Genomic DNA, 20,932 nt, shown 5'->3' with positions numbered 1-20,932 from the left:
ATCCTTACCTTGAAATCAAACCTGACAGGGCTCCCAACATCAGCCTCTTTTTTCATGGCCGACTCCCCCACCACTGTTCCACTGAAGTACGTCTGCACCTGGGAGGGTGTCCTGTTGGGGCAGAACACATTTTATGAATGAGGCAGCAAAGGCTGGGAAGGCACTGCAGGGGGCATCTGATGGAAACAGATGAGTCACAGATTGCTAGCCAGTCTTGCTCGGGTTGGCATGAGGCCAGGCCAGGGTGTGGGGTTGGGAGGCTCCAGCCAGCCATGAAGTAAGAGCCATGGACCGCACACACAACAGTATCCTGAGTAGTTATCCCAGCAGGCACTGCCTCAGAGAAGCTGAGCCCTTTGGACCTCAAATCCTGCCCCAGCTCCTCACGGGGATCCCACTCTTGGGAGGGGCAGCCATGGGGTCCAGTGCAGAAGCACTCTGATCTGCACACTCTTGGCAAGGCCAGGTACTTTATTGAGAAGAAGGTGCCAGGGAGAGGCTTGGACTCATGAAACCAGGGTCTGACTGGGCTGGGGGATGGTGGGGAACCCAGAGATACGCACACGGAGAGAGTTGGGTGGATGGTGTAGTCAAGCAGCAACTCAGCCCACACTGGCCTCAGGTCCTCCTGGTAGCTCAGCCTGCCGGAGACAAGGCAGAGGCCACATTACATCAGTCTATACCTCAATTCTTGCTGCCAGGTACAAGGGCTGAGACACCCATACCTGGCACTCACAAAACAGACCCGTGCTGCAAGGGGAGGAGCGGGGCTCAATAAGGGGTGCCCTCTGTTCTGAAGTAGTGCCCACCCTCATACCCTAGCACGGCCATCATTCAGAGTTAGTCCTGGCCCCTACTGAACAGAAAAGATCCCTTGCCATGTTTGTGCCCCTTTTGAGGCTGCCCCACTGTGCCCCTTTTGGGACTATCCCACCAGTGTCAGTGGGATGCTGTGTTCTCCTAGAGCAGTGGGAGCCAACCTTTGTGGGCAGGTGTGCTACAAATTAAAGCTCCATGCCCTCCCTAACTACCACTTTGATTTCCTTCCCCTGCCTGATTTGCTGCTCTGCTTTCTGCTTCCTGCCTGGCCTGCTGCCATACTGCCTGCCTCCCCACCCTCCCCCTGCTCTGCCATGTGCCACATGCAGGGTCTGCCCATGCCACTTGTGGCACCCATGCCGTAGATTGGCCATCCCCATCCTATAGCATTGTATAGCGCCACTAAGCGCTGTTGGTCTGTGGTCACACTTCCTCAGAGGCAGCTGCCAATCTGCAGTAGGTCATTCCTGGGAACATGGGGCAGCATGTTGTGAGAAATGGATCCTTCACAGCCGAGAGGCTGGACACTGCTTCCTACTTCTCTACCCTGACAACTGTTTAACCCATACCCCCAGCCCTGGAGCCAGACCCAGTTCTCTCCAGCCCTGGCAAGGGGACTCACGTGGACAGCTCGAGCTCCACCATGATCTCCCGTGTGTCCAGTGTGATCCCGATGGCCTCAAAGGTGATGGTCAGCTCCATCTGGAACAGAGGGGACAGATGCTACCAGGCTGGCATAGGAGTGGGTGGGAGGGGGCTGGGCCTGCAAAGATGCTACCAGGCTTACCCAGCAAAGCTGCCTGCAGTATCTATCGTGCTGCAGACACAGCAGTCACCCATCCTAGGTACACCGCTGCAAGGTCTTGATCCCAGGACCACAGGGCACCTGCAGCCACTCACAGACTGCCTTGCCCCCTAAAGGGGCTCGCTGTGGTGCAACCCTCCCCCCTTAGTCATCCCCACTGGTTGTGTTCCTGCCCCATGCCCAGGGACCTTGGCATCCCTACTGAGACAGAGTCACCTTCTGGTTCCTCTTGAAGGGGTTGCCCAGCTCACACAGCACTGTCTCCTCGAAGGTACAGGCACCGCTCTGGGGTGGCAGAAGGGAGAAAGCAGGCCTCAGTCAAGAGTCCCCTGGCCCTCTCCCAGAAGCAGGTCACAACTCCCAGCAGCTCCATTCCTGTGCCCCACACCCCACCTGAGCACTCAAACTGTGATACGCCCCATCCCAGAGAAGGCCCCCTGCCCCACCATACTCCCCTCTAGGGAGGGGAAGCCAGCCTCATATCCTAGCCCTGGTTTCCCCCTGGGTTAACCAACCCAAGCTAGCGGTATAGCCTGCTTGCAAAGCACCATGGCAACTATGTGCCCAGCCATGGCCTTCCCTAGCCCTGCTTGGAAATGGTGCCCATCAGTGGAGCAGAGCAAGGACTCTGAACCCCATATAGGAAATCAGCCCAGAGCTTGGGCAGACAGACAGACAGAGGGTTCATCTGTCCTGGGGCTCAGGTCTATGCTGCCCTTCTACACAGTGTCAGGGGGTGAGGCCTGGCCTCTGCTGGACAGTAAAGGGGATGGGGATGGGGATGGGGATGGGTCCTTACAGGGCGGACAGAGGAAGGCAGCAGGGTGGGGGGCACAGTAATGTTTAGCAGGGCCTCGTGGGCATCCTCGCCATTGGCCTTCGTCGTGGGGGTGTTGGTGATGACCACGCTGAGATGCAGCTTCTTGACGTCCCGGCTGTACTGTAGCATCTGGGTCCCATTCATCCTGTGCCAGGGAAACATCAGCATGGACTTCCTCAGAGACCTGCCAAGAGGGGCCTCGCTGGCTGGGGGGTGAGGGGGGGGGGCCCTTACCACAGAAATCACAGGGCTGTAAGGGACCTCCATAGGTCACCTAGTCCAACTTCCTACATGACAGAATCATCCTTATCCAAACTATTTCATACAAATCCATAACCTAACCTCTTTGTAAAACTAGTATCAACCCTGACACAACACAAGACCTAGCACCCTAACCTGCCATGGGTAAAACATGGCAGTCAATACAGGTTTCCCTTGCTTTATGCTGTACATGCGTTCCTGGAAAACAGCACATAACTTGAATTCGCATAAAGGGAACCCACTTTACAATGTAACACATAGGGACAAATTCCAAGACCTCGACTGTACTGACCCCCAGACCCATTTCTACCACTTTTACAAGACAATTTTGGTAGTCACCAACAGCACACAGTACACACAAGCACAGGGCACTATCATAATGGGGATGGCAACTACAAAAACACGTTGCAGACCATGATCAAGGAGCACAGATCCACAGAGGTGACTATAGTTTGGTGTGCATCGCTCCCACAATGCACCGCACAAAGCAGTTAACTGCTGGCTTCCACCACACTAATGGCATCAGAGTGAATTTATCTCGCATATAACAATTTTTTAGTATAAAAAGCGTTATCACATAAGAGTGAATTTGCATATACAGAACCCGCGTAAAGTGAGGGAAACCCGTATCCTGCTTCTATAAAAGGTTATAAATATGTGCTTGAAGAATCCCTGGCAGAGGGCCAGGCCTCCTGCTACACAGAAAAGCAAAACCCCCCAGTCTGTATCAATCTGACCATGGGATGAAATACCTTCCTGACCCCAAATACGGCAATTGGTTCGACCCTGAGCAGCAGGCCAGGACACTTTAGCCAGTAATCTCTGGCTTTAAATCACAGCAGGAGCGCTGGCACACCCCAGTCAAAATCCACGGCCTTGGCTGCAGCCAGAATCCAATGGCTCTGAAGAAAGCTTTAAAAAGCCCCACACCTAACACAAGTAGCAGAAATGGAGGGACAGGAGGGGCATGGATTCCCTTCCAGCCCAAACTTACAACCCACAAAGCCCAGAAGTATGTGAAATAGCCATAGTAGAACATAGGCACAGCGGGGCCTAGATCATCCCCAACCAGTGACTGTCCAACCTCTTCTTGAACAGCTCCATTAAGGGAGAGTCCACAGCTTCCCTAGGTAGTCTGTTCCACTATTCTAACAGTGAAGACATTTTTCCTGATATCCAGTCTAAACCTACTTCACTGTAACCTCAAGCCAATGGCCTGCATCCTGCTCTGATGACAGTCAGATGGGAGTGGAAGTGTGACACACAGGAAAAGAGACCCCCACCCCTCACACAGATGGGGCTTGGAAGAGACCCCCTCCACATCCCAGGGTGGGAGGTTAGGCAGGTCCGAGCCAGCTGGGGGCACAAGGCTGGGACCCCCTCCCCCATCCTTCACCCTGAGGCTGGTTCCCTTGAATGCTTACTCCTTGTGCCCCTCCAGGACTCTTATGGAGCCCACCTCTTTCATCCTCACCTGGACAGCAGTTGGCCCTGCTCAGGAACAAAGGCGGCCGTCAACTGCAGGTTGCTGTTGCACTTGTTGTCAAGGCCACACTCCTTCTGGAAGTTGATCTGCGGGCAGGTATGCTTGGTGACTCCAGCCCCTGCCCCGCTCTGAGTCCACAGCCCCCCAGTTGCTCCCCCAACACCTGGCACCCTGCAGCCAGAGCAGCTCTAATGCCCACCCTCAGTAGGAAGCTGTTATCCTCTTGCAGTTTGACCCCAGCAGCACCACCAGGACCAGCAGGGGGTGTAGGGCTGTTTCCATTAGCAACGGGCTGGATCAGCACCCCCACACACAGTGCACACTATCCAGAGCAGAGGAATTGGGGGGTAAGACAGGAAGTACCAGTGCCAAGGACACTGCTGCCATGCACTGTTTGGCCACCAGGGGGTGCCAAGGGGCTGTTGCAGGGGAGGTTTAGCATCTGGAGGGGCAAGATGGGAATGTCTTCTCCCCCACCCCACACTGGGGGACCCTCCAGGGTGAAGAGGATGCTTTCCATCCCCTGGGCCTTCACGTTCATGCCCTCACTGCTGAGGGCTCCTTGCAAAGTTGAGCTGTCTGCCAAGCTGCAGGCAGTTTATGGTCCCAGGAGGTGGACGGTGAGACGCATTTAACCCAAATACCAGGGCTCATCACTGCTGCAGAGTGGCAAGCCAGAGCAAAGCCTCGGAGTGGAGCCCCAAAAGCCTCAGCAGGAGCAACAGTGGCTCCAGCCCATGGCAAAGGGTTCTACTGCTGTTGTTTTACACGTGGCGAAACTGAGGCACAGAGGTTGAGACAGTCAGACTGACCCAGGGTCAGAGACGTAGAAACAGGAGCAGAACCCACAAGTCCTGGCTGCTGGTCTGCTGCTCAGCCCCTATTCACACCAAGCCAGCGTCAGAGCTGGAAGTGGAACCCAGAATCCTGGCTCTGCCCCCTTCCCATACCCCAATCACAGCATCAGAGCTGGCAAGGGAACCCAGAAGTCCTGCTTCCCTGTCCTTGCCCAGATGCCAGCCACACAGGCCTTTCCACCCCACACTCTGGTATGTGCTTCAAGCAAGCGCCAACAGGCTCTGCTCCCCTCTGCCTGGCCCGGCCCTGTCCAGCCACTCCCCACTCAGGCTGCCCCACCTCAGTGTGGTTCTCCCGGGGCTGGTCCTCATTCAGGACAGGGTAAGCGTTGAGGGAATACAGTCCCAGTTGGAAGTCCCGTTGCTTCTCCTCCAGCGAGTAGTTCATATGCAGAGCAATGGGGTGCAGCTTGTCACGGATATTCTCCTGCAGAGTGGACAGCAGGGGGCAGTGGCTGCTGCTGGCTGGGGCACCCCCCGCCCCGGCTGAACCAGGCCTGCCAACAGGGACATCCTGGAAGCCAGGTCATCCATACATCCCTCACCCCCAGGGCAGACAAGATCCCTCCCCAGCACACTCAGCCCCTGTCAGGGGTCCTTGGCTGCCAGCCACAAGGGGACAGTTCTTCTCCATGTGCTTCCCTGTCCACTGTGTCTGAAGCACACCAAACTCATCACAAGTACCTCCCTATTGGGAGGGGGTGTGCAACCACCTGGGGTCACCACAACCAGGCTGGACACTTGAACCCACAGCCTAGGACATGCAGATCTCACAGCCCATGGACCCGGCCAGCTATATGGAATTGAGGAGAGATAAGAACCCATGGCCTGCTGGGTTACAGAATCAAAGAAAATTAGGATTGAAAGGGAACTCAGGAGGTCTAATCCAACCCCCTGATCCTAGCAGGATCATCCCAGTCAAGCCTTTGTCTAGGCAAGTCTTAAAAACCCCCAAGAATGGAAATTCTACAATCTCTCTGGGTAACCTGTTCCAGTGCTGTAAACCCTCCTGGTGAGAGTTTTTCCTAATATCTAACCTAAATTTCTCTTGCTGCAGTTTGACACCATTGCCCCTTGTTCTGTCATCCTGCACAACTGAGAACAGTCCAGGTTCCATCTTCTTTTGAACCATCCTTCAGGTAGCTGAAGGATGCTATTAAATCCCCCCTCAATCTTTTCCCTTCTGCTGACTAAATAAGCCCAGTTCCCTCAGCCTTTCCTCAGAAGTCATATACCCCAGTCCCTGAACCATCTTTGTTGCCCTCCATTGGACACTTTCCAATTTTTCCACATCCTTTCTGTAGTGGGGGGCCCAAAACTGGACACAGTACTCCAGATGTGGCCTCACCAGTGTCAAACAGAGGGGAAGAATCACTTCCCTCAATCCGCTGACAATGTGCCTACCAGTCCAGCCCAGCATGCCATTTAGCCTTCTGGCAATAAGGACACACTGCTGTCTCATATTCAGCTTATAGTCCACTGTAACCCCCAGGTCCTTGTCTAAGGAGCTGCTACTTAGCCAGTCAGTCCCAAGCCTGTACTGGTACATGGGATTGTTCTGTCATAAGTGCAACACTTTGCACTTGTCCTTATTGAACTTCATGGGATTTTTTTGGTCCAATCCTTCACTTTGAGTCGCTCTGAATCTTGATATGCCGCCTGTGATTCCTACCCCCCTTTCCCACACCCCCATACACTCCATGCACTGGGCCCATGGTACACCCCAGCCCAGCTCTCTACTCCCAGGCCCATTTTGTGCCTGGCCACAAGCTCTCAGCAGGGCATCACAGAGACCAGGCAACCTGTGCCAGCCCCACTGCCATGCCTTAGCAAAGCAGGGTCTGCACCACCCTTTTCTTACCAGCAGGAGGAGCTCCAGGTCCTGGCACTTGGTGTCTGGCATGGAGAAGATGCCCCTGTACACAGCAGAGTTTGTCTCAGCAAATCTCACCCTGATCGGGCGCCGGTCCCTATCAGCTTCTAGAGTGTAGAGCAGATCTGCAGAGAGAGGGAAAGCAGAGCTGGAGATGGTGTTGGCATGGCAGCACTGACTCTGCAGAGTGGCAAATGCCTGCCAAGATGCACAGTGTTCTTCACACCATGCTTGCACACAGACCACTATACACATGTGTGCACAAGCCAATGCGCCCATCCCATTGCATGTCCACCACTGCACAGACATGCACACCTCTGTGCATGTTCACATTCAGACCACCACATATCTTGCACATACCTGTGCCATCGTGTGTACATGCACCACAGCATGCACTGCATACCTGCTTGCACACCAGTGTACACTGATACATGCATGCACCACTGCATGCATGCCTTCACGCACCACCCCATTGCTTATATTGCACATTTTCGCACACACACCACTGCACATTTTGCAGTGTACACTCAGTGTTGTTATTACTTAAATGCATGGACACACATCACCCCCTCCCCACTACAGAGTACCCCCTCCCTCCCTGACCCACTCACTAATTTGCTCCTTGTATCGGGGGTCTCCAGCACTCTGGTTGTAGGAGAAGCAGACCTGCACCCGGATGCTGCAAAGGACAGAAAAAAGAGTCAGAGGGACAAGAGCAGCCAGCAGAAACCTTTCTGCTCTGGCACCAGCCATTGAACTGCCTAGCCGCCACGTGCTTCAGGATCACCGGGCTCTCCCTGGCCATGACCTGCACAAGCAGCACCATGGAAAGCTGCACCTTGGGGCACCACCCCACCGCCAGGTGGGCAATCATGGGAGGAGGCAGCCCTTACCAGGAGTGGGGGTTGCACTTGGCTGGGTCTACCAGGCTTGGAGTCACTGTGAAGGTCTTGTTCAGGATGTTGATCACAGGACGAGCTCTACCACAGGGAGAGACAGACAAAGGGAGAGAAAAGCATCAGCTGAGCACCCATCAGGGCCGGATGACTGTTTTTGTCACAGAAGTGACCCCCAAAATCTCCAGTCACCAGTGTCCAGGGTTGCTTAGCTCCCCTTGTTCTGCCTGTGGGGCTGTCCAGGGCACAGTGGAGGGCTTAAGGAGGCAGGGGCTAGGGCAATCCCCATCCCATCCTGCAAGGGGACTGCATAGGACCCCTGGAGCCTTGCCCTTGGAGATTGTTGGCTCCAATCCAGCAATGGTCAAATGATACCCTGGTCAGTCTGGGGCCTATGTAACAGTACCTGGAAGGGCAGGCGTTACTGCTTTCAGGACTCACCCAGGCTCAATGGGGGACAGAGCTGGCTCTACAAGGTACTCTGTATGGGGCAGACTGGTGGGGGGGGTGCCACTGCCCAGGGTATCACCTGTGTGAGCATCTCCCTCTAGTGGCCTGATCCAACAATGATGCCAGCCTCCTACTGTGCAGTGGGTACAACTGGTGGGAATGCTGGAGGTGCCATGCTCAGCCCCCAGCAGGAAGCATGGTGTCAGGACCGCTTTGCCCCTGTCTGCACCACTGTTGTCACTCCCAGCCCCATCTCCCTTACCGGAGCAGAACAATCTTCTCAGACAAGCTCCCCACCAGCAGGTCTGGGTAGGAATTGCCATCCACATCCATGCCCCCGCTGAGAGAGTAACCAAAGGTCTTGAACTTGAAAGGGCCCAGGTCTGCCCCACTGATCACCTGCAGGAGGCAGAGGGATGTAGGTGTGGGGGGAGGATCACCCACTGGTGCTATGGCAACTGCCCTCAGGGCCTGTCCTGCTCTACATTCTGGGGCTTGGGGCAGCGCCTGCATGCACACACAACCCCCACCCCATCCCCTGCCTCCTCCCTTCCCTTTACCTGAGCAGCTGTCCCCGGCCCTCTATCTAGGTCTACGCTTGTCTCTTGAGACTCCCCTCAGGGTGAGGATTGTCAACCTATCCGGAGACTAGTGCCCTAGGAGAGGCAGCATGTACCTGGGGGCAGCAGGAAGGTCATTCCCAACCACCCACAGCTCCCATGGGCTGGAGGTGCCACTGCTCCTCTCAGGGGTCTCAAGAGGGAGTGTGGTCTCCAGAGTGCCCTCTGTAGCACTCAGAGCAACTGGTCCAAGACACCTTTACCTGCCGGGGCAGCTCCATAAGGCCCCCAGAAGTGCTGTGGTAGATGTAGACCTTGCCCGAGCCCTCGAAGGGGGCCCCAACAGCAACGTCTGTGGAAGAAGCAATAGGTCAGGCAGAACTGGCCCAGAGACCAATGCTTTTCTGGCTCCTTGTACTGCCCATTGAACCCCATGTGCCCCAGAGTCCCCACATCCCACACTGAGCCCTGTATGCCCTCATGCTCCACACCAAGCCCTATGCCAAGCAGCACCCACACAATCCCTCAGTCCCCTGAGCCCCATGACAAGCCCTCATGACTTACAGAGCTTTCCACAAGCCCTGCTGCTCCCTGTGCATGCATACCCCACTAAACCCTGCCTCACTCCATGCCACCCAATCCCCTCAACTCCATATTAAACCTCATGGCACCACCAGAGCTCCCCACGCCCCACTGCCAACCTCCCAAAGTCCACCCCACCCACCCACATCCCCTTACTCCACACTTCCTCCTGAGACTTCCCAAAACCCCATTCACCCCCCTGCCTCACCAGAGCCCAAGCCACCCCAGATGCCTCCCACGCTCCCTGGGTGACAGATACCTGTCCCAGGAGCCCCAAGGGAAAGCGTCACCCACCCTCAAAGCCATCCTGGTTGACGTCTCCGATGCTGGCCACAGCAAAACCAAAGGCGGAGTTACTGGGGCCTTTCAAGATCTGGCTGGGCTGGTTTTGGAAGCTGCCAGCTTCATTCATGTACACGTAGACAGCACCCCCCACCTCCTGCTTCCGCTCGAAGTAGTAGGGGGCACCGATCACCAAGTCCTGCCAGCTGCAGGGGGACAATGCAAAGCTGGGCTCAGGGGGGGGTGGAGGAGGCTACAATGCAGTGAGTCAGAGGAGGTTGAAAGCTAGGAAGACCCCAAGGTCTACAAGGTATGAAAACCAGGCCTCAAAGCTAAGGAGACCTCTCAAAGCTGGGAGCCACAGAGACACTCTTCACAGCTCAGGAAACCCCAAAGTCTCATTGTCCCCTCCGTCCCTTCCCCCCACTGTTCTCTACAAAGCAACTGCCAGGTGGCCTCCCCATCACCAGTGGCCTCTTGGCATCTCACCCATTGTTGTCGAGGTCGGCTAGGGCGATGGCACTCCCAAAATAGGAGCCCACTTGCTCCCCGACCAGCATGAGGCTCGTTTCCAGGTTGCTGCCGAAGCGGTTGATCATCAGGTACACAGCACCGGTGTGTTGGTAGCGGGGTGCCCCCGAGATGATGGTGAGGTTTTCCTTGTGCAGCACAGCACTGCTGGCTTGGATGGTATAACCTGGAGGCATGAGCAAGCCCCATAGGGTGGAATAGGGAGGGGAGGGAGGGGGAAAGAGGCCTCAGAACCTGTAGAGCCCTCCCAGGAGGCATAACAAGTGCATTTGCAAGGGGCCACATTGCTTGAAGCTACAGACGAGGGCCTGGCCTTTCATATGGGGCTGCCAGAGCTGGTCCCAACCACATGTGGAACCATATGGAGACACAGGACATGTGGGGCTGAGAGCCAAAGCTGGGTGGGAGGGCTTAAAATAGGCTTTGGACCAGACCCCTGGTGTCCTCACTAAGGACTTGTAAGCAATGCCTCTCCGACCCCTTCTTGTCCTGACCCCGTCACTGCAAGCAGCCTGGACCCAGGCCAGCTCTGTCTTCCTCACAGGAGCTGATAGCAAAAGGGAGCATTAGCACATATATCTTAAGCAATGCAGAAACTGTGGACTGGGCTGAGGCCTGACAAACTCACAGTTTACATACCCCCCTGAGAGGCTCCATTCCCAGAATCCTCCTGGCCCAGGGGCAGCTCCCCAGAGAAGGGCCCCTGAGGAGATTTCCAGCTCAGGGCACAGGCCCCAGAGGCTCGGCAAGCAGCCTGGGTTTAAGCATCTCATGAATTACTAGTCCCTATAGCAGTGTGCGCCAGGAGAGGAGCCAGCATGAGTGGAGAAATCCCCTTCAGCTCCTGCCAGAAAAGGTCACAGCCCTGGCTCAGACATCCCAGTAGTCTGGACCCCAAGGCATGACTCGTGGGGGCAAGAGAAAGGCCTAGATACATGTAGCCTGCAAGGACCATGTGGAAGAGAGGGCAGAGAGGAGCCCAAGGGGAAACTGAGGCACAGAGTAGTCATGTGACTTGTCCAGCAGCCCTATAGGGAAAAGTGACAGAGCTGGGATTGGAACCCAGGCCTTCTGGGGCCCCGGTACCTGCTTTCTCTGCACCACACTCTCCCATATCATGCTAGCACGGAGGGATGTTGCCCCCAGACACAGGTGAAGCAGCTGTCATTACCTATGTAGATGTTGCCATTTTTGTGGTTCGGGTACGAGAAGTCAGACAGCTCCCAGCTCTCTCGCTGCAGCATGTAGTTAGTCCCTGCAGCCGGGAAGGAAAAACAGCAAGCTGGAGCCAGACACGGGCACAGCCCAAGTGGGGACAGGGAGAGGGATTAGGAGGGGGATGGGATCTCTCACAAAGATCTCTCATTGCCTTTCATTGCCTCCCTTGCTTGCTCCACAGCCCCAGAGCCCAGGCTCCTCTCCCTTCCCCTAGCCTGTGTGGTCTAAACTCACCCTCCACACCAGCCCTGAACCCAGCCCACCCACCCAGCAGGGAGGCTCCCAAGGGTGCCAATGTCACCAGCAAAATATCCCTTGGGCAGCTGCAGCAACACCAGATGAGCACTAGGGATGGCTACACTCCAGCAAGGGGTTGGGCGGGGCACAGACCTTGCCAGTTGTAGGCACCAGGCGCCCCAAAGTAGATGGTGTTGGTGGTGAAGCTGCCGCTGGTGCCCATCTGGCACATGCCAGTCTCCTCAGCATCAGTGTTGGAGTTGCACATCTCGTTGTGGTATGTCTGCCAGTCGTCACCCAGCTGCAGCTTCAGGTCGTTGCCACGCACGTAGCACTTTCCCACCATGCGCCGCTGGTCCTCACTGCCTGCCCAAAGCACCTCGGTGTAGCGGTGAGCACAGGCCTGGCAGCCAGGGGGCACCACATCAGTGCCCAGCAGGCCGTGGGCACTGAGCAGCCATAGACAGGCACTCTACCCCACCAGGGTCACCCCGCTGAGCCCAATTCCCACTGCCTCCTGCTGCAGCCGCCCTGAGCCATGGTCCATGCACCCTGATATTGCCTTCCTGTTGCACTACAATTCACATAACCTCAAGCACCGCTCTCCTGCTACACCTGCCCTCAGCAGCAGCCCATATGCCCCAATATGGCCTTCCCGCCCCTGCTGGCTACAGCAGCATTCTTAATATCCCTCTCCTGCCACATCCCAGCCTGAGCAGGGGTCTCTATACCCTGGTATCCCAAGCAACACCAGTCCATGTAACCCTGATATCCTGCCCCTACTGCACCAGACTAGACCAAGGTCCCTCTCCTCTAGATCCCCACCCCGATCCTACCAGATCAGAGTACAGCATCCACCACCTTTTGTGTCCTCCCCCATCCCATGGTGGCACAAGCCTATAGCCTACATTGCCTCTACCACCCCAGTACCGCAGGGGCTCAGACCAGCAGTTTCTCTTGCCTCTCTGATCAGAGCCTCCAAGCCAAACACCAACCTCTTATTGAGCATCCATTACTTGGATGTTTAGCAGGTGGGTGTAAAACTCTTGTGAAAAAGCAATGCTGTGCCCTTGGGCAAGGCAGGTCCCACATGCCTGACCCCAGATGGTCATCACCCCATGCCCTGGAGCATGGAAACCCATTTATCCTGAGGGCTTGCACAGTGCCTGAGCCTGTGATCTTTCACTGGTTTGGGACCCAGAATGGGTCGAGGCCAGAAGGTCACAGGGGCTGGCACTGAGAGCCTGGGGATAATCTGGAGGTACCCATCTGCTGTTTGCTCACCACCCTAATGAGAGAAGAAGAGAAGCTGTAGAATCTCCGCCGTGTTTAAGAGCAGGATGGACAAAACCTTGGCTGGGCTGGTTTAGACAATGCTGACCCTGACTGGAGCAGGGTGTGGATCAAATGCCTCTCTGGAGGCCTTATCAGTCCTATTTTTCTATGATCCTATGATGGCCTCATGCCCTAGCAAGGAGGTGTGCAACCAGAGTGGGCCAACCTGATGTGTATATAGACCTCAGCAGCCCAGTAGGGGTGTGACTTTGTAGACACACTAGTGGCAAGCTCAGTCAAAGGGCTGGAGACTAGATGCCCTGGCACACCCACCCCATATACTCCAAACAGCAGGTGAAAGGTGCCCTTGCCTGTATATAATTCACCTTCTCTGCAGCAGGCCCCATCCCAGCTCTCTGGGCTGATTTCAGAGAAAGACCCAGAATTATCCCAGTAGTAAACCTGACCTTCTAGGGATAGGGCACAGGCCATCCCTCCAGCAGCAAATGTGTTTAAAAAAAAGAAGTCTGGGTCAGGAAACAGACTCTCTGCAAAGCTGAGTCTGGGCCTGGGACAATGCAGGAACTCAGGGCAAGTGGGGGAAGGAGAGAAAAATTCAGTGGCTCCAGCATTCCCTTGCAAAGCAGACAACAGGAACATGGAGGAGCAGAGGAGGAGGGGGCTGCTGGGCTCTGCACCTCAGGCCTCCATTTCCACCAGCTTGAAATATTACTACAACGGGAACTGTTTACACATATGTAAATGACTGCACGAGGCACAGGGTGATGGAGGACACAGCCCGTGGACTCTTGTGTTGTCCAGGTACCACGGTGATGGGTGACGGGCTTGGTGGAGAGAGTCCTGGGAGAGCTCTGCAGCCAATTCCCTCTGCCAAGCTTCAGTGGTTAAGACAGATCCTCTTAGCTCCCCCAGGGCCATGCTCCCTTCAAGCTCTGGATTGCTTCACTGCCTTTCCCACGGACTGAGCTGCTGGCACTGTGGCTGTTGCTCTCTCCCTTGGTTTCTTCCCAGCTGCCTTTGCAATTTAGGAGCAGACTCTGTGTTCTATGACATCCCGTTCAAAGAGGCAACCAGATACTTCCCCCACCATGAAGAACTGGCCTGCCTTCACTGCCCCCCCCACCCCCACCCAAAGAGCCTATAGCTCCCAGCATACTATGTTGCACCATGAGCCCATTGACTAATTTAGTCTCATGACCCACAACATTCCTGGCAGAACCAGGTGGAGTTATCCCCATTTCAGAGCATGGCAAACTGTGGTAAGTGATCTGACTGTGACTGTGTAGCAAGATAAACTCAGGAACCCAGGAGTCCTGACACTCTGGGGTTGGATCCTGTGCTCTCTTGCCCCCTATCTCAGCAGTTACACCTATACAAGGCAAACACAAAGTGCAAAGAGTGAGTGACTGGGTGGTGTTTCATTTCACACAGAGATGGGAATGCCCCCAGGATGCCCAAGGCAGTGGGCTTATCTCCCTAGCTCTGACACCAGGACATGGGGCTATTTCCCCACTGCCCTGCAAGGTGCAAACAAAGTGTATGTACCCTAGTGCAAACAACACAACCCGATTGCCCCTAGTTCCCCATCCACTTTGCAACCAGACACAGGCCATACTAGCTGCTGGGCAATGGTGAATAGGGCGCTCACTACAACACGTGGGACCTACTGCTCTATGCACACCTGGAGCTACCTCATCATGTTGCACTCACCAGCACTCTGCCCCTCCCAGATTGCTCTCTCTGGCTGGCGATGGTCACCCCCAGCCACATGTCTTCGATGATGTTCTTCTGTGGCACACCTGCACACACAGGGCAACAAACACTTGACAAGAGAGCAGAGACCCCAGGCCTACCCATTTGCACTCCCCATGCAATCAGGGGACAGATTTCCAAGCAAGAGACAGCCCCTCCCCCCCCCACACAGGGCAAAGTCCCTCATCCCTCTGCAGCAGGTAAGTCACAATCAAGCAACTACAGGGGATGAATCCTCCTGTCGCCCTGGGAGGCCCTATTCAGGACAAAGCAGTCACAGGGGTGCTCACCCCATGCACTGTATGAGGCAGGCATCAGGGTGCAGTGAGGATGAAGGAAGGGACACTTGCAGTGAAGGCTGCTCCCTCCCATTCCCTTTGGAAGCCCAGCTTCCCCCCACCCAGCATGGATTCATCTCTTAAATGGTTAACAGGCCCCTCCCTGCACCTCCAGCACAGGGTAAATACAGCAGCACCAGCAAAGACAGCACCACCCCAGCTGGCAGAGGGAGGAAGGGGATTTAACCCCCAAGCTTCCAGGCTGCCCAGGATAGAGTCTGGGGAAGGAGAGACCTGTCCAATATTGAGGGGAGGGGAGTGCTCACATACTCTTTTCTTCTATGTCCACCCGCTCGCAGTCAGTCATGGAGGCACTCAGTGGGCAGAAGTACATGGAGCCTGTCCGCGTGGCATTCCCCTCCACAGCAGTTACATCCTGGGGGGCTCCAGCTAGGAGCCTGGGGAAGACACAAGGGAGTCAGGGTCCCAGGGCTTCAGTCCTTATGGCCAGCACTTCTCATCATACTTTCCACCCCAGGCTCTCCGAGCGCTTTGCAAACATTAAATCCATCTCTGCAAGCTCCCCAGGCAGAAAAGGGATCATTTTGCTCATTGCCAAAATGCAGCCACCTCTGGTGCAAACATAGCTGTTGCTGCACTGTGCACAGCAATGCCTGCCCCAGTCCAACAGATTAGGACCACGAGTGTACAGGGGGATTCAGGAAGGCAGACGTCAATGGTGGCTATAAACGTCAAAGGTATGCTATGCAAACACCTGGCTACAGGCAGCCCCGGAGCAAACTCAACTACCCATTGATGGGGGAGTTGTTTATTGCAATGCTGAGCATTCGCTGTGCCCAGACCACCAAGGGGTCCATGAGCACTCCCACAGGGCTTTTCCATGGTGACTGGGCATTTACACACAGCTCCACACACACCTTGTTGAGGCAAGGGCCCCAGGGGCTGGTATAGGCTAAGAACCCCAATCTGATCCCTGTTACCAATTCCCTGGAGGTAGCTGAGCTACAGATAACAGCTCATTCCTATCAGACCATTGCCTGAATGTCAGTCTGGCTTCCTGCCATTGAGGGCTTGTTCCCTGATTGTCAGTCAGGCTGCCTGTCACTTAGGAATCGTCCTCCTGCCCCAGCCCCCTGGTATCTGTAAGACTGCCCATCACCAAGGGCAGGGAATACAGCAACCCTCCAAATCTATGTGTTTATTTTTGCTCAGCCCCTATTTCTATTGAAACATCAGCAGGAAGCTCTGTTGCCATGGCTATATATTATTTGTGTGCATGTGTGTGGAATGGGGGCGGGGGCGGTGTCAAAGATTCGCCAACTTCTCCCTCCTCACGTGTCCCAGTTGCTGGCCTGGGCAGTCACTGCTTGGAGGTGGGGCTGGGGGCAGCCCCGCTGCACCTCGGAGCATGTCTGTCTTAGGCCCCCAGAGGAAGTGACCCCCTCTAGGCCACCACTACTTGTGGCACCTTCAGAAATTGGTTAGTACACTGGTTTCTTAGCAGCTCACACCCCAAGGCACTCATGGTCCCACGCTAGAGGCACTATTAGGGGTAAGCACTGCAGAAAGGACCTCCTCCCCACCCCCGCCACATGCATGAACAGGCTGTTCAGAGGGACACAGCTTCAGAGAGGGAAGCAGCCAAAGTCGGTGCCCAGCTGAGTTCTCGCTCCCAAGCAGGTCCTTTGCCCCTCTGCTGTGCATGACAGCAAGTCCCTCTCTGAGGGCTGTACACAGCACAGGAGCCAAAGGGCACCACTCTCCATGCAGCCACCTAGGCAGCCACAGCCTGGCAGACCTACATGCCTGCTCCCCACTGGGCCTATTCCTGCACTGAGGTCTCAGGATGGAAACGCAGGGCCAGTGGGATGGGATCAGACTCATGGTTCAGCTCATCCATCAACCCATCTTCAAGGCCTGAATCTTGTTTCGCTATTAGTGCCCAAGTGCAACTTAGCTGCATATCGCCTAGACGGCCAAGACTCCAGTCCAGACAGTGCCAGGGGCTTCAGGAGACTGCAGACACCACAGAAGATCTGCCCCCTACATTGACCTCATCCCAATTTAGACTGCCACATGCCTTGAAGGCCAACTGGTGCATGTTCCTTGGGGCCCTAGCACACATGAAGCTGGCACTGGAGTCAATCAGATGATCCTGGTTTTACGAGGTCCTGTCCCTGGAGTAGAATTTTACCTCCGGTAGTTGATCCCTCCCCAAAGACGCAGGACGGAGAGAGATCAGACCCTGACGAAATTCACAGCCCGACTCACTGCTTTATTTACATTCCTCGTGTGTAAGTGGGCGCCTTCTATAACTCAAGAGGGCCTGGTAGCATTCCTCTGGCATGGGGAGGAGGAGCAAGCCTGGATTAAAAAGCCTCAGAGACAAGCCCAAGGTGCTTTGGTTGTTGTACAATCTCACTTTGGGTACAACTCACAGCTGTCTCCACAGCTCTGCAACCCCTGGACTGCAGGATCCAGCTACCTTCCCAACTGGATTGGCTCACAGCTCCCCTGAAAGATTCCTAGCTGCAAGGCACAAGCGGGGAAAGAGAGGTGCACAGAGATTAAGTGATACACCCAAAGCCAGCCCAGCTCAACAGGCCCTCGGTAGTAGGCAGCTCTTGAGCATGTGACCCAGTCAGTCCAGAGCCAGTACATTGAAAGCAACTCCCTGGACCAGGGCAAACATTTTGGGTGAGATCCTAGAGGGACTTACTCACCAAAGAAGTGAGATTCTGTCCCCCTTGCACAAGTCCCTGAAAAACTGCAAACACAGAAGATGGGTAGGTCCTCCTTGGTATGTTTCTGAGACTTAGTTTTAAGGCTAAACGACAGCAGGTTGCATGGAGTTAATGGCTCTTTAGGGACACAAGGAGTGTGGAATATGATAACACTTAAACCCCTAAGTACACTTCTGTGTTGTAAGCAGTTGGGATCTACTCTCTTATGAACAAGAGAAGGTGGACAGCAGGATAGAGACAAGTCAAGTCTGGTCACTCCTGCCCCCCTGTGCACACAGGGATACTCCAGCCACGCTGCATGGAGAAAAACATGGAGGGATTAAAAACGCTCTAACACCCTTATACAGCTGCTATCACTAGCTTCTCTCATACTCTTCAGTGTACTTACTCTCACAAGCCTTTCTGCAAGGTGAGGGAGTGCTCTTTCCTCATTGCACAGAAGGGAAAGCAAAGCACAGAGAAGTTAAGTGATTTGCCCATGGTCACAAAGTAAGGCTGTGGCAGAACAAGGCCAGGAACCCAGGACTTTCTTGTTCTAAGTTAGTGCTCTGCCACTATGCCATCCTTCTTCTGTCCAAATCCAGCCTCCAGGGCAGAGTAAACATTTTATACTCTAAGGAGTATGAAATTCCTCATGAAGCTGTAACCATTCAGTTTACTCATGCTCAGGCCTCTTTAACAACACTGGCACTGTGTTACAGGCCAGGTCTTGGGAGGTGATGGGGTCAATTTGAGGTGGGAGCGGGACAGAAAAAGCAGCTGTTCCGTGGGCATTAGGACAAAGCAACCAGGCTGAGCATGCATATGCGTGTGTGGAAATGGAGCAACATGAAAAGCATGGGCCAACACACACACGCACAGGGTACCCCATCTCCCTGCAAGTGCATCTGAATTGGGGTGGAACACAGACCCCCTGCAAGCAATCCTGTGCTGGCTTGCCTGGTTGCATTTCCCCTGGCAGAACAGCTGAGTTGTGTCCAGCAGCGAGCAGGCGAGGTCTATGTCCCAGCCAAAGAAAAAGGTTAATGAGCAATAGTTCAGCATAGCTGCTGCTGGGGGAGGAAGAGAGGCTGGGGCAGGCACTGCAGAGGAGCAGGTTGGGACAGAGGCCAGCATGGAACTGAAACCAGGCTGAGGCAGAAAGGCTGCCAGTGAAAAGCCTGCCCAGCAGGAGTCGAGCAGCAGGCACATGGGAGTGGAGCACCAAGGCAGCACTAGCTGCTTCAGCCCTTGCAGATGACCACCCCCCCCCCGCCATGTGGCATTCCCCTTCTTGTAGGAGTCCAGGCAGGTCCATTGTTAGGCCCGGGGCTGCAGAGAGCAGGGCAGAGTGACTCAGATGCCCACAGCTCAGGGTGGGAAAATGTTTTTCTGACAGGTCACTCCACTTCCAGCTTTACACACACAGGATGCCAGGGTTGAGTAAGCTTCCCTGTGCCAGGGCTTCCTGTGGAAGGGCCTTGGCACAAGGAGCAAGGTCGGGGGGGGGGCGGCACATGGGCTTCTCTGAGGAGCAAGACAGAGCCATGTAAGGAAGAGAGCAGGTGGAACCGAGGGGGTGGGAGAGTACAGTCAGTGGCCTTAATCCATAATGTATTCGTTCCAAGATGCACTTGCGCTCAGGCTCAGAGAGCTTCTCCTAATGTTTTCCCCAATCTGAGCACTTCCTTGCATTATTTAAGGCAGTGGATAGCATTCTGTTGCACTATGAAAGGCACTGGAGTCCTGTGTCCAGTGTTGGACCCCTACCACAGAAAGGATATGGATGAATTGGAGTGAGCCCAGGGGAGAGCAATGAAAATTTTTAGAGGGCTAGAAAACAGGACTAATGAGAGACTGTGGGAATTGGACTTGTTTAGTCTGGAGAAAAGATTGAGGGGGGATTTAATAAAAGCCTTCAAGTCCCTGAAGGGTCGTTCCAAGGAGGATGGAGCTGAACTGTTCTCAGGAGTGGCAGATGACAGAACAGGGAGCAACGGTCTCAAGTTGCAGCAAGGGAGGTTTAGATTAGATTAGATCATGAGGAGGGTGGTGAAGCACTGGAACAGGTTACCTGGGAGGCGGTGGAACCTCTATCCTTGGAAGTTTAGAGGACCCAGGTAGACAAAGGCTTGGCTGGGATGAGGTACCTGGAAAGGGTCCTATTTGGAACAGGGGGTTGGACTAGACAGCCTGAGGTCCCTTCCAGCCCAAAATTTTCTATGAGTTAATGAGGAAGGGGATGTACAAGGAGGCTGATGTGGTGATGTCTCCACCACCTGGAAACAGAGCACTGTCCCAGGGGAGGGATTCAAGCCAGACCTGGGCCACTCAGCCCTGATGAAGGTGACATCCAGGATCCAGCCAAGCAAAGATAGGTCCTAGAAAACTGATTTGGAGGTAGGGCTCTTGTCTCACACCAGGAATCCAGACCCTATGAGCAAACAGCAGTGGGCAAGCCCCTGTGCTCTAGAGAGGACTTTGGCATTGCAGCCCTGGTGCCAGCCTCCTTCCCTACCCCTGGAGACAGCACGAGGTGGCAGCATCTGTCCCACTGCCTGCAATCTGCTTATGGGTAACACATGCAGGCAGGCAGGGCTGAGCCACAAAGAGTTAAACATCCCATGTTTCACTTCACTTCCACAGCCCAATCCAGGATGGGATAAGGCACACCATCCCACAGTGCTGGCTGGTGCGCCTGCTGCCACCTGCCCAGGCGCCTGAGCTCCCAGGTGGGTGCAAAGACACTAGATGCCTGCAGCAGACATGGGAACAGAACAAGTCAGTGTGAGAGTCTGGTGGGGCTGTAGCCTGTTCCTCATGGGGGCACATTCCAGTGGGCACGGGCATGTGGCCCAGGTGCTCTTCCCCCCTGGATCTGCACCCAGAGAGCCCTTTCTAGGGAGCACGTTCTTCCAAGGGAGGTTCCTTCCCTCCCTCAGCAACACCCAAGGCAGGGCACCCAGCAAACCTGCAGAGTATCGTGGTATCTGAGACAGACCCCAGGTGCCCCCTGCTTCTGCTCCGAGTGCCACAGTGGGTGTGCACCAGGCTCCTCCAGCAGCCCTGGGCCATACCTGCCTGTCCTAGAGCAGGGGATGGGGCAGCCTTGGAAGTGGAAGCCAAGGCATTTGCTCTATGCAGGGAGGGGCAGGGGCAGAACAATGCAGCTCTCTGAGCATGGG

The 20,932-nt window shown here is 55.0% G+C and overlaps 1 protein-coding gene across 1 annotated transcript in view; it reads right to left on the bottom strand.

The window, feature by feature from the left end:
• The window catches only part of ITGA3 (integrin subunit alpha 3), a gene marked incomplete at its 5' end in the record, with an annotated part of 42,945 nt that overhangs the window by 7,311 nt on the left and 14,702 nt on the right, over nucleotides 1-20,932 (bottom strand). The window contains 18 exons of the mRNA XM_019548518.1: nucleotides 9-111; nucleotides 564-641; nucleotides 1,442-1,521; nucleotides 1,841-1,909; nucleotides 2,424-2,589; nucleotides 4,180-4,277; nucleotides 5,329-5,475; nucleotides 6,910-7,046; nucleotides 7,533-7,600; nucleotides 7,815-7,901; nucleotides 8,530-8,666; nucleotides 9,091-9,179; nucleotides 9,704-9,897; nucleotides 10,181-10,388; nucleotides 11,394-11,477; nucleotides 11,831-12,080; nucleotides 14,684-14,772; nucleotides 15,334-15,461. Of these exons, the coding sequence (XP_019404063.1) occupies nucleotides 9-111; nucleotides 564-641; nucleotides 1,442-1,521; nucleotides 1,841-1,909; nucleotides 2,424-2,589; nucleotides 4,180-4,277; nucleotides 5,329-5,475; nucleotides 6,910-7,046; nucleotides 7,533-7,600; nucleotides 7,815-7,901; nucleotides 8,530-8,666; nucleotides 9,091-9,179; nucleotides 9,704-9,897; nucleotides 10,181-10,388; nucleotides 11,394-11,477; nucleotides 11,831-12,080; nucleotides 14,684-14,772; nucleotides 15,334-15,461 (2,212 nt within the window). The remainder of the gene's footprint in view (nucleotides 1-8; nucleotides 112-563; nucleotides 642-1,441; nucleotides 1,522-1,840; nucleotides 1,910-2,423; nucleotides 2,590-4,179; nucleotides 4,278-5,328; nucleotides 5,476-6,909; nucleotides 7,047-7,532; nucleotides 7,601-7,814; nucleotides 7,902-8,529; nucleotides 8,667-9,090; nucleotides 9,180-9,703; nucleotides 9,898-10,180; nucleotides 10,389-11,393; nucleotides 11,478-11,830; nucleotides 12,081-14,683; nucleotides 14,773-15,333; nucleotides 15,462-20,932) is intronic.

The sequence above is a fragment of the Crocodylus porosus genome, unplaced genomic scaffold (assembly GCF_001723895.1).
Source record: "Crocodylus porosus isolate Cpor-Errol unplaced genomic scaffold, CroPor_comp1, whole genome shotgun sequence".
NCBI classification, from domain to species: domain Eukaryota; kingdom Metazoa; phylum Chordata; order Crocodylia; family Crocodylidae; genus Crocodylus; species Crocodylus porosus.
The sequence above is the reverse complement of the archived record's forward strand: the minus strand, read 5'-3'. Positions and strand labels throughout refer to the sequence as shown.